General features: G+C 45.3%; 1 protein-coding gene across 3 annotated transcripts in view; it reads left to right on the forward strand.

Moving 5' to 3' along the window:
• Positions 1 to 2,209: 2,209 nt before the first annotated feature.
• eps8l3a (EPS8-like 3a) overlaps positions 2,210 to 23,550 on the forward strand; it is a 48,898-nt gene continuing 27,557 nt past the window's right edge. The window contains exons 1-19 of one of the 3 annotated variants that reach the window (XM_037532329.1): positions 2,210 to 2,374; positions 5,672 to 5,742; positions 7,014 to 7,084; positions 7,164 to 7,228; positions 8,532 to 8,687; positions 10,277 to 10,417; positions 10,807 to 10,889; positions 11,300 to 11,412; positions 11,496 to 11,632; positions 12,217 to 12,322; positions 13,265 to 13,338; positions 13,679 to 13,753; positions 14,342 to 14,487; positions 16,704 to 16,848; positions 18,404 to 18,435; positions 18,527 to 18,623; positions 18,745 to 18,849; positions 18,956 to 19,038; positions 22,397 to 22,529. In XM_037532329.1, coding sequence (XP_037388226.1) covers positions 5,678 to 5,742; positions 7,014 to 7,084; positions 7,164 to 7,228; positions 8,532 to 8,687; positions 10,277 to 10,417; positions 10,807 to 10,889; positions 11,300 to 11,412; positions 11,496 to 11,632; positions 12,217 to 12,322; positions 13,265 to 13,338; positions 13,679 to 13,753; positions 14,342 to 14,487; positions 16,704 to 16,848; positions 18,404 to 18,435; positions 18,527 to 18,623; positions 18,745 to 18,849; positions 18,956 to 19,038; positions 22,397 to 22,529 — 1,827 coding nt within the window. In that variant the 5' untranslated portion in view covers positions 2,210 to 2,374; positions 5,672 to 5,677. Of the gene's footprint in view, positions 2,375 to 5,671; positions 5,743 to 7,013; positions 7,085 to 7,163; positions 7,229 to 8,531; positions 8,688 to 10,276; positions 10,418 to 10,806; positions 10,890 to 11,299; positions 11,413 to 11,495; positions 11,633 to 12,216; positions 12,323 to 13,264; positions 13,339 to 13,678; positions 13,754 to 14,341; positions 14,488 to 16,703; positions 16,849 to 18,403; positions 18,436 to 18,526; positions 18,624 to 18,744; positions 18,850 to 18,952; positions 19,039 to 22,396; positions 22,530 to 23,550 lie in introns of all 3 variants that reach the window. The other 2 variants (XM_037532327.1, XM_037532328.1) reach the window with 2 other exon arrangements.

Consider the following 23,550-nt stretch of genomic DNA (forward strand, 5'->3'; position numbering starts at 1 on the left):
ATGCTTCATTTGTAGCTTTGTTACGACAGGGTTGGGAGGGTGGATATGGGTTTTACTGGGTTGTTTCATAGTTCTTAGATCATAAAAGGCACTCAACGTACAGTTTTTTATATGGGCCACATATATAGTCAATACACATGTTCCTTATCGATTAAGATGTGGATAGTCTATATTAATGTACTACATGGAATGTATAGGGTTTGGGTCATGCAGTTAAGCAAAAAAAAATGTAACGAGAAATAAAAAGAGAAAACCTCAATTCTTCAGGAGACACACCTTCCTGATGCAGAGCATTTAAAATGAAAGCGAGACTGGGTTGGGCTGGTCTTTTTCTCCTCTCAAAGCATCTACCGTTCATATGTGAATCTCAAATGAATGACCCCGAGGGAAGCTTTGTCTTAATCTCAGGTTTACTGTTGGGTCAACACATTAGCATACTTAGCGTCTATGCCCCTAATGAAGATATACTACTGTCTTTTAATCAGCATTGTAAAGGGATGGGACTCTTGGCAGGCGACTTTAACTGCACGTGGATCATGTAATAGACAGATCATCACCTAGCACACTTTCTAATTCTAGATCCTCATCAGTTTTAAAAGAAATGTGTAAAAATGCTGATCTAATTGATATCTGGTGTGAATTGAACCCATGGATTAGAAACTATACCCTTTATTCTGACCCACATGCTTCTTATTCCAGAACTGAGTATATCTAACCCAAGTAGCACAGTCCAGCATCTGATCATGCCCCAGTTACTGTACATGTTCATTTTGATATTCCTAACATTTTGGCCTGAACTTCAATCTTTATTGATGCCAGTTATCATGGATCTGAGTACTCAAAATATCATGCTGGAAACCTGGAAAAGTGCCTCAATATGTATCATACTCAAGAAAGACAAAGACCCAGAGGACTGCGCCTTTTACAGACCAATACGTTTAATAAACACATTGCTAAAGCGCTGGCACAGCGATCAGAGGTGATTTTACCTAGACTTATTAATCCAGACCAAACTGGATCATAAGAATGCGATATGGCTTTGATAATACACATAGCATGTTGAATATTTTTGATTTTACTAGAAAAAGAAATGATCCCGCCCTTTATTGTTTCTCTGGATGCAGAGAAAGCATTTGATAGAATTGAATGGCCAAAACTCAATTTGGGTCCTACTTTTATTCATGTAGTTAAACTGCTGTAGGCCGACCCAGACGCTGTCGTTAATACGAATGGGTTGCTTTCTGAAAGGTTTTAGATCAAGGAACCGAGGAAGAAGACAAGGCTGCCCTGTCTCTGCACCAGGACATCTCAGGTTTTAGAAGAGCAGACCACCGAATCTCACTCTACATGAAGGATGTTTTGCTGTACATGGCCCACCCAGGAAAATCTATTCCAGCTATAAAGAAGTGCTTATCAGAATACAGTAAATTCTCTGGCTGTAAGATCAATTTTTCAAAATCGTTAGCTCTACCTCTAAATATATCCCCCAACACACCTTGGGCAGTTACATCCCCCTTTCAGTTAGCAAGGTATTCACATGAATCCAGACCTTAATAACCTCTTAGACAAAAATGATCTCCCACTTATCAATAACATAAACATGATCTTAAATGATGGAACTTTCTCCCCATTTCCTCGTTTGGCAGGGGGAAGGTTATAAGAATGAATTTCCTTCCTCACTTACTTTATTTATTTCAGTCAATCTCTTCCCATTAACCCACAATGTTCTTCAATGATTCAGAGAATTTTTTCAAAATTTGTATGGAATAATAAAAGGCCAAGACTTCAATTCTCCATATTAATGAGGGCGACGGAGGAAGGCGGTGCCTGTGTGCTTAATATCGCAGCGGCGCGCTCGCAGCGACGTTTAGGGTTAAATACTGAGATCAGGCTGTGGTGTAGTTATGGGTGCTGCAGGTTGGGGAAGGTAAGTTCTGGTTAATCAGCAGGTGAGATCAGTGATGGCCTTGGATCTGCATAATTACAGCAGAGACAAGCCCACATCCATCAGCCCTCACACTCACTGCACATCCGTCTTTCAGACACCCAGTAGCTTTACTTGTATCTCTAAACATTCATAGCTGTAATGTACATTGGTGTGAACAGGATTTGGAGCATTTGTTTTGTTCTGTTTATCACCGTTAGGAGGTTTTTACAGGCCCACCTGGCTGTTTCCGGTCAGTGCAGGTCCTCGCCCTGCTGGACTTTGCTCTGAGCCGCTCAGGGAGATTCTCTGTTATATCGTTATCACTGGTCTTTCTCTCCGACGGTGGTTTGGATCTTCAGTATGACGGACTCACACTCCGCAAGAGGAAAACTGAACTAACGCCAGAAAACAAAAGCAGCCCAGCAGAGACACCAGGACACGTCAGAGGTAAAACTCAAAGCCCTTCAATATTCAGGAGAATAATGACTGTTTACTGTATTTCAGTTGAAGATCAGCGACCGACCTGCACTCCTTTCAACCTTTCACTTCTCTGTTTAAATCCAAACTCTTACTGTTTCAATCATCAGCATACAGAAACACCCGGACATGTGAGCGGTCAGTGTTCAGGTCATTTGATCTGTGTGTGATGGTTTAAGACTTTAAAGCATTTTTGCTTGTTGTTAAAAAGTTCAATACAAATGAAAAACCTATTTATTTAACCACTGATCCTGTTTACTGAAGGTAAGCAGAGCAAAGAGGATTAAACCCTAGAGGACTCTCTAACCTTCACGGATCCAGATTTCTGTACCTCACTCCTACAGCTTCATAATAACTCCAGAAAATGAGAAAATCAGGTTGTGGAATATTATTTGAATTATGTTGAGAGATCAACGCCCAGAGCTCTGACTCACTGAATGTACCTGTTGCTGCGGAATCATTTGACATTGTTCTCTGTGTTGTTATTGATTAATTTGCTGGATCTGAGGCTTTAATAAGTGCAGGAAATATCTGAGTTAAATGAATCTGGCTGAAAAGGCAGAACCGGGTTGTGTTCTGTGGAGGTGAAACTGCTCTGGACCTGCTGAGGTGCTGAGATGGTTTCTGGACAAAAATTAAGCTCCAGTGAACAGAGACATGTGACAGATGTTGAAGTAATTACAGATGTTGATGACTGAATTATTATGACTGACTGGACTTATAAGGGTTATTATGGATTCTGGAAGCTTCATGGATTTGAATGTGTTTAATTATATAATCTGTAATCGAGCGCTGATTGGATGTATGTGTGTGATGTCACTCAGGGTTCTATCTGAGCAGAGGGGTTATAGTTCTTTATTGCACCATAAATCCTGCAAATAGCACAGAAAGAAATAACAGGCGTTACCAGGAGCACAGGTGACTAACATTCCACATGATCACAGATCAGTACCATTCCACACAATCAGAGATCAATAATATTCCACACAATCAGAGATCAATAATATTCCACATGATCAGAGATCAATAATATTCCACACAATCAGAGATCAATACCATTCCACACATCAGAGATCAGTGATGTTGATAAGAGCAGAGATCAGTGATGTTGATAAGAGCAGAGATCAGTGGTGTTGATAAGAGCAGAGATCAGTGGTGTTGATAAGAGCAGAGATCAGTGGTGTTGATAAGAGCAGAGATCAGTGATGTTGATAAGAGCAGAGATCAGTGATGTTGATAAGAGCAGAGATCAGTGATGTTGATAAGAGCAGAGATCAGTGGTGTTGATAAGAGCAGAGATCAGTGATGTTGATAAGAGCAGAGATCAGTGGTGTTGATAAGAGCAGAGATCAGTGATGTTGATAAGAGCAGAGATCAGTGATGTTGATAAGAGCAGAGATCAGTGATGTTGATAAGAGCAGAGATCAGTGATGTTGATAAGAGCAGAGATCAGTGATGTTGATAAGAGCAGAGATCAGTGGTGTTGATAAGAGCAGACATCAGTGATGTTGATAAGAGCAGAGATCAGTGGTGTTGATAAGAGCAGACATCAGTGATGTTGATAAGAGCAGAGATCAGTGATGTTGATAAGAGCAGAGATCAGTGGTGTTGATAAGAGCAGAGATCAGTGGTGTTGATAAGAGCAGAGATCAGTGATGTTGATAAGAGCAGAGATCAGTGGTGTTGATAAGAGCAGAGATCAGTGATGTTGATAAGAGCAGAGATCAGTGGTGTTGATAAGAGCAGAGATCAGTGGTGTTGATAAGAGCAGAGATCAGTGGTGTTGATAAGAGCAGAGATCAGTGATGTTGATAAGAGCAGAGATCAGTGGTGTTGATAAGAGCAGAGATCAGTGATGTTGATAAGAGCAGAGATCAGTGGTGTTGATAAGAGCAGAGATCAGTGATGTTGATAAGAGCAGAGATCAGTGGTGTTGATAAGAGCAGAGATCAGTGATGTTGATAAGAGCAGAGATCAGTGGTGTTGATAAGAGCAGAGATCAGTGGTGTTGATAAGAGCAGAGATCAGTGGTGTTGATAAGAGCAGAGATCAGTGGTGTTGATAAGAGCAGAGATCAGTGATGTTGATAAGAGCAGAGATCAGTGATGTTGATAAGAGCAGAGATCAGTGATGTTGATAAGAGCAGAGATCAGTGATGTTGATAAGAGCAGAGATCAGTGGTGTTGATAAGAGCAGACATCAGTGATGTTGATAAGAGCAGAGATCAGTGGTGTTGATAAGAGCAGACATCAGTGATGTTGATAAGAGCAGAGATCAGTGATGTTGATAAGAGCAGAGATCAGTGGTGTTGATAAGAGCAGAGATCAGTGGTGTTGATAAGAGCAGAGATCAGTGATGTTGATAAGAGCAGAGATCAGTGGTGTTGATAAGAGCAGAGATCAGTGATGTTGATAAGAGCAGAGATCAGTGGTGTTGATAAGAGCAGAGATCAGTGGTGTTGATAAGAGCAGAGATCAGTGGTGTTGATAAGAGCAGAGATCAGTGATGTTGATAAGAGCAGAGATCAGTGGTGTTGATAAGAGCAGAGATCAGTGATGTTGATAAGAGCAGAGATCAGTGGTGTTGATAAGAGCAGAGATCAGTGATGTTGATAAGAGCAGAGATCAGTGGTGTTGATAAGAGCAGAGATCAGTGATGTTGATAAGAGCAGAGATCAGTGGTGTTGATAAGAGCAGAGATCAGTGGTGTTGATAAGAGCAGAGATCAGTGGTGTTGATAAGAGCAGAGATCAGTGGTGTTGATAAGAGCAGAGATCAGTGATGTTGATAAGAGCAGAGATCAGTGGTGTTGATAAGAGCAGAGATCAGTGGTGTTGATAAGAGCAGAGATCAGTGATGTTGATAAGAGCAGAGATCAGTGGTGTTGATAAGAGCAGAGATCAGTGGTGTTGATTAGAGCAGAGATCAGTGATGTTGATAAGAGCAGAGATCAGTGATGTTGATAAGAGCAGAGATCAGTGGTGTTGATAAGAGCAGAGATCAGTGGTGTTGATTAGAGCAGAGATCAGTGATGTTGATAAGAGCAGAGATCATCCTCTGGTGTGTGTGGTGTGTGTGGTGATCAGTTTGTTTACTCTGTTTACTTTATTCTCCTCTGTTATTACTTTCTGATGTGATTGAACAACAGTTTTTGTTTGTAAATGTTCTCTATAAATGAACTTGACTGGATGGCTATACATATTAATATATGGAGTGATAAGACTGTACTTTACTGTGCGTGTGTGTGTGTGTGTGTGTGTGTGTGTAGCTGAAGATGTTTGGGAGCAGCAGTGTTTTTGACTTCAGCTCCAGCAGCTACACCGACTCAATCCAGTCCAGGTACAGGTATCTTTGACACAATCAGTAGTTAATAAGTAAAACAGGGACTTTAGACCTAGGGTGTAAATGTGGGAGGGTATTGGGGTGTTAGTGAGGTGTTGGAGGGTGTTGGGGTATGGGAGGGTATAGGTAGGGTGTGGGACGGTGTTAGTGAGGTGTTGGAGGTTGTTGGGGTATGGGAGGGTATAGGTAGGGTGTGGGACGGTGTTGGAGTGTTAGTGAGGTGTTGGAGGGTGTTGGAGGGTGTTGGGGTATGGGAGAGTATAGGTAGGGTGTGGGACGGTGTTAGTGAGGTGTTGGAGGGTGTTGGGGTATGGGAGGGTATAGGTAGGGTGTGGGACGGTGTTGGAGTGTTAGTGAGGTGTTGGAGGGTGTTGGAGGGTGTTGGGGTATGGGAGAGTATAGGTAGGGTGTGGGACGGTGTTAGTGAGGTGTTGGAGGTTGTTGGGGTATGGGAGGGTATAGGTAGTGTGTGGGACGGTGTTGGAGTGTTAGTGAGGTGTTGGAGGGTGTTGGAGGGTGTTGGGGTATGGGAGAGTATAGGTAGGGTGTGGGACGGTGTTAGTGAGGTGTTGGAGGTTGTTGGGGTATGGGAGGGTATAGGTAGGGTGTGGGACGGTGTTGGAGTGTTAGTGAGGTGTTGGAGGGTGTTGGAGGGTGTTGGGGTATGGGAGAGTATAGGTAGGGTGTGGGACGGTGTTAGTGAGGTGTTGGAGGGTGTTGGGGTATGGGAGGGTATAGGTAGGGTGTGGGACGGTGTTAGTGAGGTGTTGGAGGTTGTTGGGGTATGGGAGGGTATAGGTAGGGTGTGGGACGGTGTTGGAGTGTTAGTGAGGTGTTGGAGGGTGTTGGGGTATGGGAGAGTATAGGTAGGGTGTGGGACGGTGTTAGTGAGGTGTTGGAGGGTGTTGGGGTATGGGAGGGTATAGGTAGGGTGTGGGACGGTGTTAGTGAGGTGTTGGAGGTTGTTGGGGTATGGGAGGGTATAGGTAGGGTGTGGGACGGTGTTGGAGTGTTAGTGAGGTGTTGGAGGGTGTTGGAGGGTGTTGGGGTATGGGAGAGTATAGGTAGGGTGTGGGACGGTGTTGGAGTGTTAGTGAGGTGTTGGAGGGTGTTGGAGGGTGTTGGGGTATGGGAGGGTGTAGGAGGGTGTTAGTGAGGTGTTGGAGGGTGTTGGTAATGTTTTGCAGATTTTTTGGAAAAGAGCAGCCTTTTATGTGTGCTTATTGTTTTGTGTGTATTATTTTTAATGACTGTTTTCTCCGTTTCAGTGTTTACTCTGGCGATGAAAACTCGTCTCTGAGCTCCAGGTTATCCAGACCCAGCGGTAAAGCCATCTACTGTGAGTGCTCACACCGTACACACAGTTCTGAAGCCTGCAGAGTTCTGTTCAGTAAGATTTTCTCATCTTAACCCCACAGTGAGTAGGAGTCAGTACGCCAAGTCCATCAACAAACAGCTCAGCAAATTCCAGTACAGAGTGGAGGTAACACCATCAACACTCATACTGTTCCCTTACGCCTCTTACTGCAGCAGGAAATATTACTATACAATTATGATTCAAGCTTCTTTAACTATCAATAATGATCCATAGAATCAGAGATCAACACCATTTTGTCACGATTGGTCCCTTCCAGTCCTGTCCATGTGTTTGTGTTGTGTTTTGGTCTAGTCCACGTGCTTTTTGTTTTCCCATCTAGTCCTGCCCCTTGTTTCGTGACTCCGCCGCTGATTGTTTCCACCTGTTCCTCGTCATCCCTAGTTTTCGTTGGTCTTTTTTTATGTTTGTAAACTTGTTTGATTGTTCTGATTGTTTGTTGTTTGGGATTTTGTTTATTGTGTGATTCTTGTTTGTTTGTCAGGTCTGCCCCCTGATCAATCCATGTTGGCTCAATGACCCTGGACTATATCGACCACAACCCTGGAATTGCCCTTAATAAAAGTCACGAGATCAGTAACATTCCCTACGATCAGAGACCAGTAACATTCCCTATGATCAGAGACCAGTAACATTCCCTATGATCAGAGACCAGTAACATTCCCTATGATCAGAGACCAGTAACATTCCCTATGATCAGAAACCAGTAACATTCCCTATGATCAGAGACCAGTAACATTCCCTATGATCAGAGACCAGTAACATTCCCTGTGATCAGAGACCAGTAACATTGCCTATGATCAGAGACCAGTAACATTCCCTATGATCAGAGACCAGTAACATTCCCTATGATCAGAGACCAGTAACATTCCCTATGATCAGAGACCAGTAACATTCCCTGTGATCAGAGACCAGTAACATTCCCTATGATCAGAGACCAGTAACATTGCCTATGATCAGAGACCAGTAACATTCCCTATGATCAGAGACCAGTAACATTCCCTATGATCAGAGACCAGTAACATTCCCTGTGATCAGAGACCAGTAACATTCCCTGTGATCAGAGACCAGTAACATTCCCTATGATCAGAGACCAGTAACATTCCCTATGATCAGAGACCAGTAACATTCCCTGTGATCAGAGACCAGTAACATTCCCTGTGATCAGAGACCAGTAACATTCCCTATGATCAGAGACCAGTAACATTCCCTGTGATCAGAGACCAGTAACATTCCCTGTGATCAGAGACCAGTAACATTCCCTATGATCAGAGACCAGTAACATTCCCTGTGATCAGAGACCAGTAACATTCCCTGTGATCAGATAACTGCTGTCAGGTGTGTTTTCCTTTATCCACAGTCTGTAATGTGGACTGCAGATCTATGAGGGACTGTCTGTATTATTATGCAGCACTTGTTGACGTGTGAGCTGGGGGGGGAGCTGCAGGGGGTGCCAGAGTGTGTGGAGCGTCTGAAGCTGCTGGAGGACACTGGCCGTGTGTGGGGGCAGGATATGCTACTGAAGGTGGTCAACGGAAATCTGCTGCTCATTGACATTGAGACCAAGGTCAGTGTTCAGGAGATGCTGTTGCAACACTGAATAAACTGATCCGATGGGCTCAATGTTTGCAACAGGAAAGTTCTGCTTATATGGCCACCCAGAGTGACCGTCCCATCAACAAGCCCCCACAGCAGATATTACAGAGAATTGATTTGAAATTGTACCAGACTGGGGTTAATACCAGGGTAATGAAGTAGAGTGAGGGGGTAACAGGCTGGGGTTAATACCAGGGTAATGAAGTAGAGTGAGGGGGTAACAGGCTGGGGTTAATACCAGGGTAATGAAGTAGAGTGTGGGGGTAACAGGCTGGGGTTAATACCAGGGTAATGAAGTAGAGTGAGGGGGTAACAGGCTGGGGTTAATACCAGGGTAATGAAGTAGAGTGAGGGGGTAACAGGCTAGGGTTAATACCAGGGTAATGAAGTAGAGTGAGGGGGTAACAGGCTGGGGTTAATACCAGGGTAATGAAGTAGAGTGTGGGGGTAACAGGCTGGGGTTAATACCAGGGTAATGAAGTAGAGTGTGGGGGTAACAGGCTGGGGTTAATACCAGGGTAATGAAGTAGAGTGAGGGGGTAACAGGCTGGGGTTAATACCAGGGTAATGAAGTAGAGTGAGGGGGTAACAGGCTGGGGTTAATACCAGGGTAATGAAGTAGAGTGAGGGGGTAACAGGCTGGGGTTAATACCAGGGTAATGAAGTAGAGTGAGGGGGTAACAGGCTGGGGTTAATACCAGGGTAATGAAGTAGAGTGAGGGGGTAACAGGCTGGGGTTAATACCAGGGTAATGAAGTAGAGTGAGGGGGTAACAGGCTGGGGTTAATACCAGGGTAATGAAGTAGAGTGTGGGGGTAACAGGCTGGGGTTAATACCAGGGTAATGAAGTAGAGTGAGGGGGTAACAGGCTGGGGTTAATACCAGGGTAATGAAGTAGAGTGAGGGGGTAACAGGCTGGGGTTAATACCAGGGTAATGAAGTAGAGTGAGGGGGTAACAGGCTGGGGTTAATACCAGGGTAATGAAGTAGAGTGAGGGGGTAACAGGCTGGGGTTAATACCAGGGTAATGAAGTAGAGTGTGGGGGTAACAGGCTGGGGTTAATTGTGAGGGTAATGAAGTAGAGTGTGGGGGTAACAGGCTGGGGTTAATTGTGAGGGTAATGAAGTAGAGTGTGGGGGTAACAGGCTGGGGTTAATTGTGAGGGTAATGAAGTAGAGTGTGGGGGTAACAGGCTGGGGTTAATTGTGAGGGTAATGAAGTAGAGTGTGGGGTAACAGGCTGGGGTTAATTGTGGGGTATTGGGGTGGCTATACAGTAATGTGGCGTAGTGAAGTGGTATAATAGCGGTGATATTGAGTAACAAGCTATGTTGTGTTAATATGGGGCAGTAGGGTGATGTGGTAAATGTACTTTGGGGTACTAAACTTAACTGAAACTTAGGGGTAATATAGGGTACTAGAATGGGATGTTAGGGGTAATATGGGGTACTAGACAGGCAAGTTAGGGTAGTGGTGTGATGTATAACATGGTCGGACATTTCTTGCAGCATTTCTTTCGTTCACTAGTTTCTGTTTTCCTCCGTCTCCCTCTGTCCGCAGGAGGAGCTGGATTCCCTGGCGTTGAGCGGCGTGTTAGAGGTGAAGGCTGAGCAGGACAGCTGTGTCTATAACTCCTTGCTGATCATCTCAGTGCAGGACAGAGCCAGCAGTGTCTTCATGTTCCAGAGTGACTCTGTAAAGGTGAGAACCACAGCGGAAAACGACACGTCATTCCTCTGAATCTAACTGAAATGGTTCAGACAGGCTCGGCTGTATTACCCAGAAGATCAAATGATCTGCTGATGGATGTAGTGATAGTCCTGCACATCACTGAGCACTACTGCAGCTAGAGCACTTTTACTCTAGGAGGTCTAGGGGAGTAATTATGGATGAGCTCCTTCAGTAACGATAGTCTTCTTCCAATCACTCTAATGAAATAACAAAACCCTGATGTGAACATGCAGGTGATGATTTTTTGAATTGGACTGTGGGAAAATGGGGAAATTAAGCAACTGAATCCATGAAACACCTCCAGCAGCCCAAACTAACACATAGAAAGAAGCTCTAAATCTGACTTGTTTGTTCTTTAGGCTGATTACATCAAAAGAGATCTTGAACGAATCTTACAAAACGGTACGACTGAGGCCCAGGACCAAAACAATCAGATAAACAGGTAATCAGTTATTAACCAGACACTCCCAATCTTAATCCCAGTCCCCAAACCACTGCTACAAACAGTAAAGGCCAGATTACACCAACCAGACCAACTTTCTGTAGAAAGTAGAGAAAAAGGAGTGACATTGAGTCAAACACAGGTATGGCACACCAACCAGATGTTTGTGCTTGGTTGGGTTTCAGTTTTTTGTCTTGTCAGTGTCCTCTGGCCTTTAGGGCTGTTTTGAGACAAATATGTATTATTATTTCTGGACTGAACAGCAGTGTCAGAAAAAAATCACATTTTCTCCAAGTTTGGGTTTAATCTGGGTCTCGGAAACCAGATGTTTCCTCAGCTCCTGGTTTAGTTCTCAGAGCCTGTGGACAACAGGGGGAATCCAATAAGGTTTTAAGTCTTTCTCTTGCCAGCAGAGGAAGACCAGGGGCTTTTGTTGTGAGAAACACCAGAAGCCCCTCTCCAGAGCGAAGAGAGTGGACTCCCCCAGAACCTCGTTTTGAGGAGTGGAGCGCTCCAGACTACGGTACATTCCTGAGCTGAATAGCGTAAAATCTTAAAATCAAACCAAAAACGGTTCTTTTGAAGTTCTGAGTCTTATTCCTCCAGATGACAGTCCAGCTCCAACTCCAGCCATGACCAGACGGCAGCCACTGACACCGCCTCCCCCTGCAAAGGTCACACCCAAACACACCCACAGCCCCCCTCCTGCTCCGGCCCCCTATACGGAGAGAGAGAGGAACGTGGTAAGACTCCTCCCACACCAAACTCATGAAACACTGAAGACTTTAATCCATTACTTTACCCACTTAAAGACCAAAGAAATACAAACAAAATCAGATTATGAACCACATCTACAGATTATGAACCACATCTACAGAATATGAACCACATCTACAGATTATGAACCACATCTACAGAATATGAACCACATCTACAGAATATGAACCACATCTACAGATTATGAACCACATCTACAGATTACCAATTACAGCTACAGATTATCAAATACTGTATGTAAAAAATACCCAATTATATTTACAGATTGCCATCCAAATCTACAGATTACTAAACATATCTTGGCTGACTGACTGAGTTGAGGGTAATTTAGTGTAAATTGTATAAAGTTATTTTAAGATATTTCACCAAATTACTCCTTTAATATTTCAGTAAAAGAGTGTGTAGAACAGCTGACTTACATTGCTCAGCCAGTAATATCAGAGTTTATAGAGCTGGTTGTCATGGTGATTGATGCCAGACGGTCGATAGGGATTGGGTTGTTAGGGAAACATTCATGCTGGAGAGGCTGTACAGTTGTGCTTCCCTGCAGGACATACTGAACCACTTGATCAATGATATTGAAGAGTTTGCTGACCAAGTGGATGCCGTGGTGCCGAGAATGGACAAGAAGAAGAAAAAGAAGAAAAAGCAGAAAGGTGACGATCAGCTCAGGCCACGGTTTCCCAGCTCTGCTCCTGAAGTGCTCCTGTCCTGCTCCGAAACACCTGGTCAGCTAATCAGTGACAACCAGCAACAAGCCCTATTAAATCAGGTGTTTATACAGGGTTAGTCAAAAGTCACAGGACACAGTTTTATTTTATTTTATTTTTTAGTGTATTATGGACTTTTATCTCTGCGGTCATCTCAAACAAATTGTGTATGCTGAGAAAATCCGCAACAAACCACCTTCAGCACCGCATCGTAGCGATTTGTGACAGCATTTCTCCAGAGATTCTCATGCGGGTTCATAACGACTGGATCCAGCACCTTCAGCTCTGTGTTCAGCACCAGGGACGGCACAGTGAACACGTCACATAGCTGTGCATCACAGGCAACGTTCCCAGTTGTTGCAACTTTCTGTGTTGATAACTTTTGAATCTCAAATGATATTGCAAATCTGACTGCTGTGATCAATTTCTGAGACAATACCGGTCTTCTTTGATCTGCAACATGACCACCTTCCCATTGGTTAAACTTGCCCTTGATCCAATTTGGTGGCTTCAAGATGGTGGCCATGTTCCAGACATAGCCTAAAAGATAGGGCCCCTCACCCATTACTTGCTGGGGTCTTCAGATCTGTCAGTTTCCCTTTCACTTCTGAAATAAAACTGTCCTGGGACTTTTGACTCACCCTGTAGAAAAAAACAGCCCCTGCAGGACACAAGGACATCAGGACCATGGAGGGAACCTCTGAGATTAGAGAAGATTACTGAGTTGGACAAAATGTGTAAAAGTGTGTGTGTGTGTGTGTGTGTGTGTGTGTGTGTGTGTGTGTGTGTGTGTGTCTGTGTGTGTGTGTGTGTCTGTGTGTGTGTGTGTGTGTGTGTGTCTGTGTGTGTGTGTGTGTGTGTGTGTGTGTGTGTGTGTGTGTTCTGAAGCTGTGCAGGGTCTCCCTTCAGTGGACCAGTTCATAATCTGCCTGCAGAAAATCAAAATGGCCTTCAATCTGCTGGTGGGTACCAATTACTGGTGGGATTACCAATCCCATCCACCAACTACAACCACATCTACAGATTACCAGTCCTGTCCACCAACTACAACCACATCTACAGATTACCAGTCCTGTCCACCAACTACAACCACATCTACAGATTACCAGTCCTGTCCACCAACTACAACCACATCTACAGATTACCAGTCCTGTCCACCAACTACAACCACATCTACAGATTACCAATCCCATTCACCAACCACATCTACAGATTATCAGTCCCATCAATAGATTACAAAACCTATAGATCTATAGATTTCCTAGTCCTGTAAATTTATACTCTCCATGTTTTCTGTCTCAGGCTGAACTGAATGGGAAGATTAGTGACCCCAGTGCTGCTGACCTGGTCCACAGTCTGTTCTCTGTTCTGGAGCTGGTGAGGAAACAAACACACACACAGACACACACACACACACACATAGATACACACGCACACAACACACACACCTATATACACACATACACACACACGCACATATATATATATATATATATATATATATATATATATATATATATATACATACACACGCACACACACACACACAGACACACACACACAGATATACACTCACACACCTACACACACACTTTCTCTTTGTGTTTCTCTTTGTGTGTGGGTGTGTCTGTGTGTATATGTGCATGTGTGTGTGTATCTCTGTGGGTGTGTGTATATCTGTGTGTGTGTGTGTATATCTGTGTGTGTATATATATTTCTGTGTGTGTGTGTGTGTGTGTGTGTGTATATATGTGTGTGTGTATCTCTGTGGGTGTGTGTATATCTGTGTGTGTGTATATCTGTGTGTGTGTCTGTGTGTGTGCGTGTGTGGATGTGTCTGTGTGTGGGTATGTGTGTGTGTATCTCTGTGGGTGTGTGTATATCTGTGTGTGTGTGTGTATATCTGTGTGTGTGTGTGTATATATCTGTGTGTGTGTGTGTGTGTGTGTGTGTGTGTGTGTGTAGATCGTAGCTGTGTATGATGATGACACCCCCCCCACTGTGGTCGCTCCTCTGCTGGAGCCGGACTCTGTGTGTTTCCTGAGTGAAGAAGCTTCTCCTGAGGAGGATCAGCTATGGCAGTCACTCGGAGACGCCTGGAACATCCCCAGGTAACACATTCTACACCAGAGGTTCTCCAACTCCTGACCACAGAGCTCTCACTGCAGCACTTTATTAATAATATTATTATTTATCGTGTTTTTAAGACTCAGTTTGTGTTCTAGAAATATGAAATGTGGACTGACGAGTGAGACAACCGGCTAACCAGGACTGGAAATCCGTAAAAAAGTGTTTTGTGTAATTATAAATATGTAAATATATAAATATATATGTCTGTCCGATCTCTGGACGTCCATCTGTCCGATCTCTGGATGTCTGTCTGATCTCTGGACATCCGTCTGTCCGATCTCTGGAGGTCCATCTGTCCGATCTCTGTACGTCTGTCTGATATCTGGACGTTCGACTGTCTGATCTCTGGACGTCCATCTGTCCGATCTCTGGAGGTCCATCTGTACGATCTCTGTACATCTGTCTGATCTCTGGATGTCCGACTGTCTGATCTCTGGACGTCCATCTGTCCGATCTCTGGACATCCATCTGTCCAATCTCTGGAGGTCCAACTGTCCGATCTCTGGACAACTGTCTGATCTCTGGAGGTCCGTCTGTCTGATCTCTGGACGTCTATCTGTCTGATCTCTGGACGTCCATCTGTCCGATCTCTGGAGGTCCATCTGTCCAATCTCTGGAGGTCCGACTGTCCGATCTCTGGACGTCCGACTGTCTGATCTCTGGAGGTCCATCTGTCCGATCTCTGGACATCCGACTGTCTGATCTCTGGAGGTCCATCTATCCAATCTCTGGAGGTCCATCTGTCCAATCTCTAGAGGTCCATCTGTCCAATCTCTGGAGGTCCATCTGTCCGATCTTTGGACGTTTGTCTCTGATCTCTGGACGTTCATCTATCCGATCTCTGGAGGTCCATCTGTCTGATCTCTGGAGGTCCATCTGTCCAATATCTGGAGGTCTGTCTGTCCAATCTCTGGAGGTCCATCTGTCCGATCTCTGGACATCTGACTGTCTGATCTCTGGAGGTCCGTCTGTCCGATCTCTGGACATCTGACTGTCTGATCTCTGGAGGTCCGTCTGTCCAATCTCTGGAGGTCCATCTGTCCATTCTCTGGAGGTCCGTCTGTCCGATCTTTGGACGTTTGTCTCTCTGATCTCTGGACGTTCGTCTATCCGATCTCTGGAGGTCTGTCTGTCCGATCGCTGTTTGTTTACCTGTTCTTTCACTGTCTCGCTGTTTGTTTACCTGTTCTTTCACTGTCTCGCTCTTTGTTTACCTGTTCTTTCACTGTCTTGCTCTTTGTTTACCTGTTCTTTCACTGTCTCGCTGTTTGTTTACCTGTTCTTTCACTGTCTCGCCATTTGTTTACCTGTTCTTTCACTGTCTCGCTCTTTGTTTACCTGTTCTTTCACTGTCTCGCTGTTTGTTTACCTGTTCTTTCACTGTCTCGCCATTTGTTTACCTGTTCTTTCACTGTCTCGCTGTTTGTTTACCTGTTCTTTCACTGTCTCGCCGTTTGTTTACCTGTTCTTTCACTGTCTCGCTCTTTGTTTACCTGTTCTTTCACTGTCTTGCTCTTTGTTTACCTGTTCTTTCACTGTCTCGCTGTTTGTTTACCTGTTCTTTCACTGTCTCGCCATTTGTTTACCTGTTCTTTCACTGTCTCGCTCTTTGTTTACCTGTTCTTTCACTGTCTCGCTCTTTGTTTACCTGTTCTTTCACTGTCTCGCTGTTTGTTTACCTGTTCTTTCACTGTCTCGCTGTTTGTTTACCTGTTCTTTCACTGTCTCGCCGTTTGTTTACCTGTTCTTTCACTGTCTCACCGTTTGTTTACCTGTTCTTTCACTGTCTCGCTCTTTGTTTACCTGTTCTTTCACTGTCTCGCCGTTTGTTTACCTGTTCTTTCACTGTCTCGCTCTTTGTTTACCTGTTCTTTCACTGTCTCGCCGTTTGTTTACCTGTTCTTTCACTGTCTCGCTCTTTGTTTTCCTGTTCTTTCACTGTCTCGCTCTTTGTTTACCTGTTCTTTCACTGTCTCGCTCTTTGTTTACCTGTTCTTTCACTGTCTCGCCGTTTGTTTACCTGTTCTTTCACTGTCTCGCTGTTTGTTTACCTGTTCTTTCACTGTCTCGCTGTTTGTTTACCTGTTCTTTCACTGTCTCGCTCTTTGTTTACCTGTTCTTTCACTGTCTCGCCGTTTGTTTACCTGTTCTTTCACTGTCTCGCTGTTTGTTTACCTGTTCTTTTGCTCTGGTTCAGTACGAAATGGCCGGAGGATGATGATGAAATCCCCACCTTCACTCCAGTGTTTAATGACGGCTGGCAGCCCCCTGAACTCACACACACCAAGAGAAACCACACATTCACACAGCCGCAAGAGAGCCAGCTGTCAACTGGAGCACAGGTATACACACACACACATACACCGACACACACACACACAGACGCGCCCACACTCTACACACACACACACATACACCGACACACACACACACAGACGCGCCCACACTCTACACACACACACACATACACCGACACACTCACACACAGACGCGCCCACACTCTACACACACACACACATACACCGACACACACACACACAGACGCGCCCACACTCTACACACACACACATACACCGACACACTCACACAGACGCGTACACACTCTACACACATACACCGACACACACACACAGACGCGCCCACACTCTACACACACACACACATACACCGACACACACACACAGACGCGCCCACACTCTACACACACACACACATACACCGACACACACACACAGATGCGCCCACACTCTACACACACACACACACACATACACTGACACACACACACAGACGCGCCCACACTCTACACACACATACACCAACACACACAGACGTGCCCACACTCTACACACACACACACATACACCGACACACACACACACAGACGCGCCCACACTCTACACACACACACACATACACCGACACACACAGACGCGCCCACACTCTACACACACACACACATACACCGACACACTCACACAGATGCGCACATACTCTACACACACACACACACACACATACACCAACACACACAGACGCGCCCACACTCTACACACACACACACACATACACCGACACACTCACACACATACACCGACACACACAGACGTGCCCACACTCTACACACACACACACATACACCGACACACACACACACAGACGCGCCCACACTCTACACACACACACACATACACCGACACACACAGACGCGCCCACACTCTACACACACACACACATACACCGACACACTCACACAGATGCGCACATACTCTACACACACACACACACACACATACACCGACACACACAGACGCGCCCACACTCTACACACACACACACACATACACCGACACACACAGACGCGCCCACACTCTACACACACACACACACATACACCGACACACACAGACGCGCCCACACTCTACACACACACACATACACCGACACACTCACACAGACGCGCCCATACTCTACACACACACACACACACACATACACCGACACACATAGACGTGCCCACACTCTACACACACACACACCAACACACTCACACAGACGCACACACACTCTACACACACACACACACACATACACCGACACACACAGAGGCGCCCACACTCTACACACACACACACACACACACATACACCGACACACACAGACGTGCACACACTCTACACACACACACATACACCGACACACACAGACGCGCCCACACTCTACACACACACACACATACACCGACACACTCACACAGACGCGCCCACACTCTACACACACACACACACACACACATACGCCGACACACTCACACAGACGCGCCCACACTCTACACACAGACTCTGTCTTCACTGTGTCAGTGTGTGTCTCTGACGTGTATGTGTTGTTCTGACTCAGAGTGCTGATTCCTGGCAGATTCCCAAACCCAGGTAAGACACCGGACTAACTGACCATCACTGACCCTACTGACCTTCAGCAGCTCTACCCACCCTGACCCTGCACTGTGTGTGTCTGTTTCAGCAGTGAAGAGTCTCCGCTCAGCTCCATGTGTGTGATATGTGACTTCAGAGCGAGGAACGATCGAGAGCTCAGTGTGAGGAAAGGACAAACAGTGGAAGTCAGTTCAGCTTCACTGACCACAGACGCACTTCACTCGTTCACACTGACCTCACTCAGTCACATTAACTCATTCACACTAACAGCTGCTCTATGTAATGTGTGTGTGTATGTGTGTGTAGCTGCTGGACATGTCTAAGCGCTGGTGGAAGGTAAGGAATGACCGCGGTCAGGAAGGCTTCATCCCAAATAATGTCCTAAAGTCCACTGAAAGCGAGGACATAGAGGTAACTGGAGTGCCCCCTGCAGAGGGACAGCGGTACTGCACTTTACAGTCCATTCACACTGCTAATACACACATGGACACTGCAGTCACTCCTCTTCCTCCAGCAGGTGGACAGTAACCCGGTCCTGAACAAGAGGTCGAAGCCAGAGGAGGTGAAGGCCTGGCTGGAGCACAAGGGCTTCAGCAGAATGTGAGACACTTTCATTACGCTAAAAACTGCACAGCTAACAGCTAATGCTAACCCTATCAAATCAGATCAGATCAAATTCATTTGTTGCGCTTTTTAAAACGGATGTGGTCACAAAGCTGCTTCACAGAATTCCAGTAAAGACAGAGTTTTAACAGGAATGTAAAACCCCCCAGTGGGCAAGCCAGGGGCACCAGTGGCAAGGAGAACCTCCCTCAGAGCTGAGGAAGAACCCTTGGGAGGAACCAGGCTCACCGGGGGGGACCCGTCCTCCTCTGGTCAGACTACCTACAGAGTTATTATACTACTAATATTAATAGCAGTAATATTAGTAGTAGGAATAGCTGGGAGTCTATGAAAACATCAGTGTAGGGTGGGCAGCTAGTCCAAGGCAGGTGGCGGTAGCTGGGCGTGGGCAGCTAGTCTGAAGTGGGCAGCAGGAGGGCTCGACAGTCAGTCGTCCTTCGGTGTCCGGCCAGAAAGGTGGGTGGTCGTATACTCGGAAAGAAAGCAGGGAGAGGGAACTAAACTAAGCTGGCTAATGTTAAGCAGAGTCTGCAGGGCTAACAGTTCCTCAGTATTAGCTTTCAGTACAAACGGTTCACGTGGCTACGCGGTAGAGGCTGCTCACTCAGCCAGAACCCACATTCACACTGACCTCACTCATTCACACTGACCTCACTCATTCACACTGACATCACTCATTCACACTTACCTCACTCATTCACTCTAACACATTCACACTGACCTCACTCATTCACACTGACCTCACTCATTCACACTGACATCACTCATTCACACTTACCTCACTCATTCACTCTAACACATTCACACAGACCTCACTCATTCACACTTACCTCACTCATTCATTCTAACACATTCACACTGACCTCACACATTCACTCGAACACATTCACACTGACCTCACTCATTCACTCGAACACATTCACACTGACCTCACTCATTCACACTGACCTCACTTATTCACTCGAACACATTCACACTGACCTCACTCATTCACTCGAACACATTCACACTGACCTCAGTCATTCACTCAAACACATTCACACTGACCTCACTCATTCACACTGACCTCACTCATTCACACTGATCTCACTCATTCACTCGAACACATTCACACTGACCTCACTCATTCACTCGAACACATTCACACTGACCTCACTCATTCACTTGAACACATTCACACTGACCTCACTCATTCACTCGAACACATTCACACTGACCTCACTCATTCACACTGACCTCACTCATTCACTCGAACACATTCACACTGACCTCACTCATTCACACTGACCTCACTCATTCACTCGAACACATTCACACTGACCTCACTCATTCACACTGATCTCACTCATTCACACTTACCTCACTCATTCATTCTAACACATTCACACAGACCTCACTCATTCACACTGACCTCACTCATTCACACTGACCTCACTCATTCACACTTACCTCACTCATTCATTCTAACACATTCACACTTACTTCACTCATTCATTCTAACACATTCACACTGACCTCACTCATTCACACTGACCTCACTCATTCACACTTACCTCACTCATTCATTCTAACACATTCACACAGACCTCACTCATTCACACTTACCTCACTCATTCATTCTAACACATTCACACTGACCTCACACATTCACTCGAACACATTCACACTGACCTCACTCATTCACTCGAACACATTCACACTGACCTCACTCATTCACACTGATCTCACTCATTCATACTGATCTCACTCATTCACTTGAACACATTCACACTGACCTCACTCATTCACTCGAACACATTCACACTGACCTCAGTCATTCACTCAAACACATTCACACTGACCTCACTCATTCACACTGACCTCACTCATTCACACTGATCTCACTCATTCACTCGAACACATTCACACTGACCTCACTCATTCACTCGAACACATTCACACTGACCTCACTCATTCACTTGAACACATTCACACTGACCTCACTCATTCACTCTAACACATTCACACTGACCTCACTCATTCACACTGACCTCACTCATTCACTCGAACACATTCACACTGACCTCACTCATTCACACTGACCTCACTCATTCACTCGAACACATTCACACTGACCTCACTCATTCACACTGATCTCACTCATTCACACTTACCTCACTCATTCATTCTAACACATTCACACTGACCTCACTCATTCACACTGACCTCACTCATTCACACTTACCTCACTCATTCATTCTAACACATTCACACTTACTTCACTCATTCATTCTAACACATTCACACTGACCTCACTCATTCACACTGACCTCACTCATTCACACTTACCTCACTCATTCATTCTAACACATTCACACAGACCTCACTCATTCACACTTACCTCACTCATTCATTCTAACACATTCACACTGACCTCACACATTCACTCGAACACATTCACACTGACCTCACTCATTCACTCGAACACATTCACACTGACCTCACTCATTCACACTGATCTCACTCATTCACTTGAACACATTCACACTGACTTCACTCATTCACTCAAACACATTCACACTGACCTCAGTCATTGACTCGAACACATTCACACTGACCTCACTCATTCACACTGATCTCACTCATTCACTCGAACACATTCACACTGACCTCACTCATTCACTCGAACACATTCACACTGACCTCACTCATTCACACTGATCTCACTCATTCACTCGAACACATTCACACTGACCTCACTCATTCACACTGATCTCACTCATTCACTTGAACACATTCACACTGACCTCACTCATTCACTCGAACACATTCACACTGACCTCACTCATTCACTCGAACACATTCACACTGACCTCACTCATTCACACTGACCTCACTCATTCACTCGAACACATTCACACTGACCTCACTCATTCACACTGACTTCACTCATTCACTCAAACACATTCACACTGACCTCACTCATTCACAGTGACCTCACTCATTCACACTGACCTCACTCATTCACACTTACCTCACTCATTCATTCTAACACATTCACACTGACCTCACTCATTCATTCTAACACATTCACACTGACCTCACTCATTCACCCGAACACATTCACACTGACCTCACTCATTCACTCTTTCACTCTAACACATGAACAGACCCAACAGAAATGATCCAAAATGAAAGAAATTATTTATCCAACAACTTTCATTAAAAGTTAAGAACATTTTCCTTCTGCTGTGAAGTTTGTTTGGAGATGTGATGTTTAGCAATCAATGGAAGTTAATTTATTCACAGCAGTCCAACGCTGACAGTTGGCTGACGGTCCTGTGTGTGTTTTCAGTACGGTGCGCTGTCTGGGTGGTCTCAGTGGGCCGATGTTGTTGGGTATGACCCGAGACGAGCTGAAGGTCGTGTGTCCGGAGGAAGGAGGACGAGTTTATTATCAGTTACAGAACATTAAATCAGCGCTGGCGGTGAGTTCGGACACACTAACTATGTCCTGATTCAGGATCAGCCCAATCAAAACCTGATCAAATCTAAATTATTATAGATCAGAGTCTCTCAATGCTCAGTTGACACCACACACACTAAGACCAGTGTAACTTAGCTCTGGTACTACCACAGTTATTGTGGGCACATTTTACTGACTAAAGAATATCTACACCGGCTTTACCTGCATCTGGCATGAAAGAATAACTGGCTCTAAATGTAGGTATTGTGATATAAACTGAGGCTGATCTACAGTTTCTCACTGGGCTGAATGAGTAGCTCACCCTAAGCATAGGTGTGGCGATATAAACCGAGGCTGTTCCGCGGTTTCTCGATGGGCTGGGTGAATGACAAACCCTAAGCGCAGGTGTGGCGATATAAAACAAGGCTATTCGTCGGTTTCTCGATGGGCTGGGTGAATAAGAAACCCTAAGCGTAGATGTGGCGATATAAACCGAGTCTGTTCGTCGGTTTCTCGATGGCCTGGGTGAATGACAAACCCTAAGCGTAGATGTGGCGATATAAACCGAGGCTGTTCGTCGGTTTCTCGATGGGCTGGGTGAATGACAAACCCTAAGCGTAGGTGTGGCGATATAAACCGAGTCTGTTCGTCGGTTTCTCGATGGGCTGGGTGAATGACAAACCCTAAGCGTAGGTGTGGCGATATAAACCGAGTCTGTTCGTCGGTTTCTCGATGGGCTGGGTGAATGAGAAACCCTAAGCGTAGATGTGGCGATATAAACCGAGGCTGTTCGTCGGTTTCTCGATGGGCTGGGTGAATGAGAAACCCTAAGCGTAGATGTGGCGATATAAACCGAGGCTGTTCGTCGGTTTCTCGATGGCCTGGGTGAATGACAAACCCTAAGCGTAGATGTGGCGATATAAACCGAGGCTGTTCGTCGGTTTCTCGATGGGCTGGGTGAATGACAAACCCGAAGCGTAAGTGTGGCGATATAAACCGAGTCTGTTCGTCGGTTTCTCGATGGGCTGGGTGAATGACAAACC

This window comes from Pygocentrus nattereri, chromosome 21 (genome assembly GCF_015220715.1).
Source record: "Pygocentrus nattereri isolate fPygNat1 chromosome 21, fPygNat1.pri, whole genome shotgun sequence".
Lineage (NCBI taxonomy): Eukaryota > Metazoa > Chordata > Actinopteri > Characiformes > Serrasalmidae > Pygocentrus > Pygocentrus nattereri.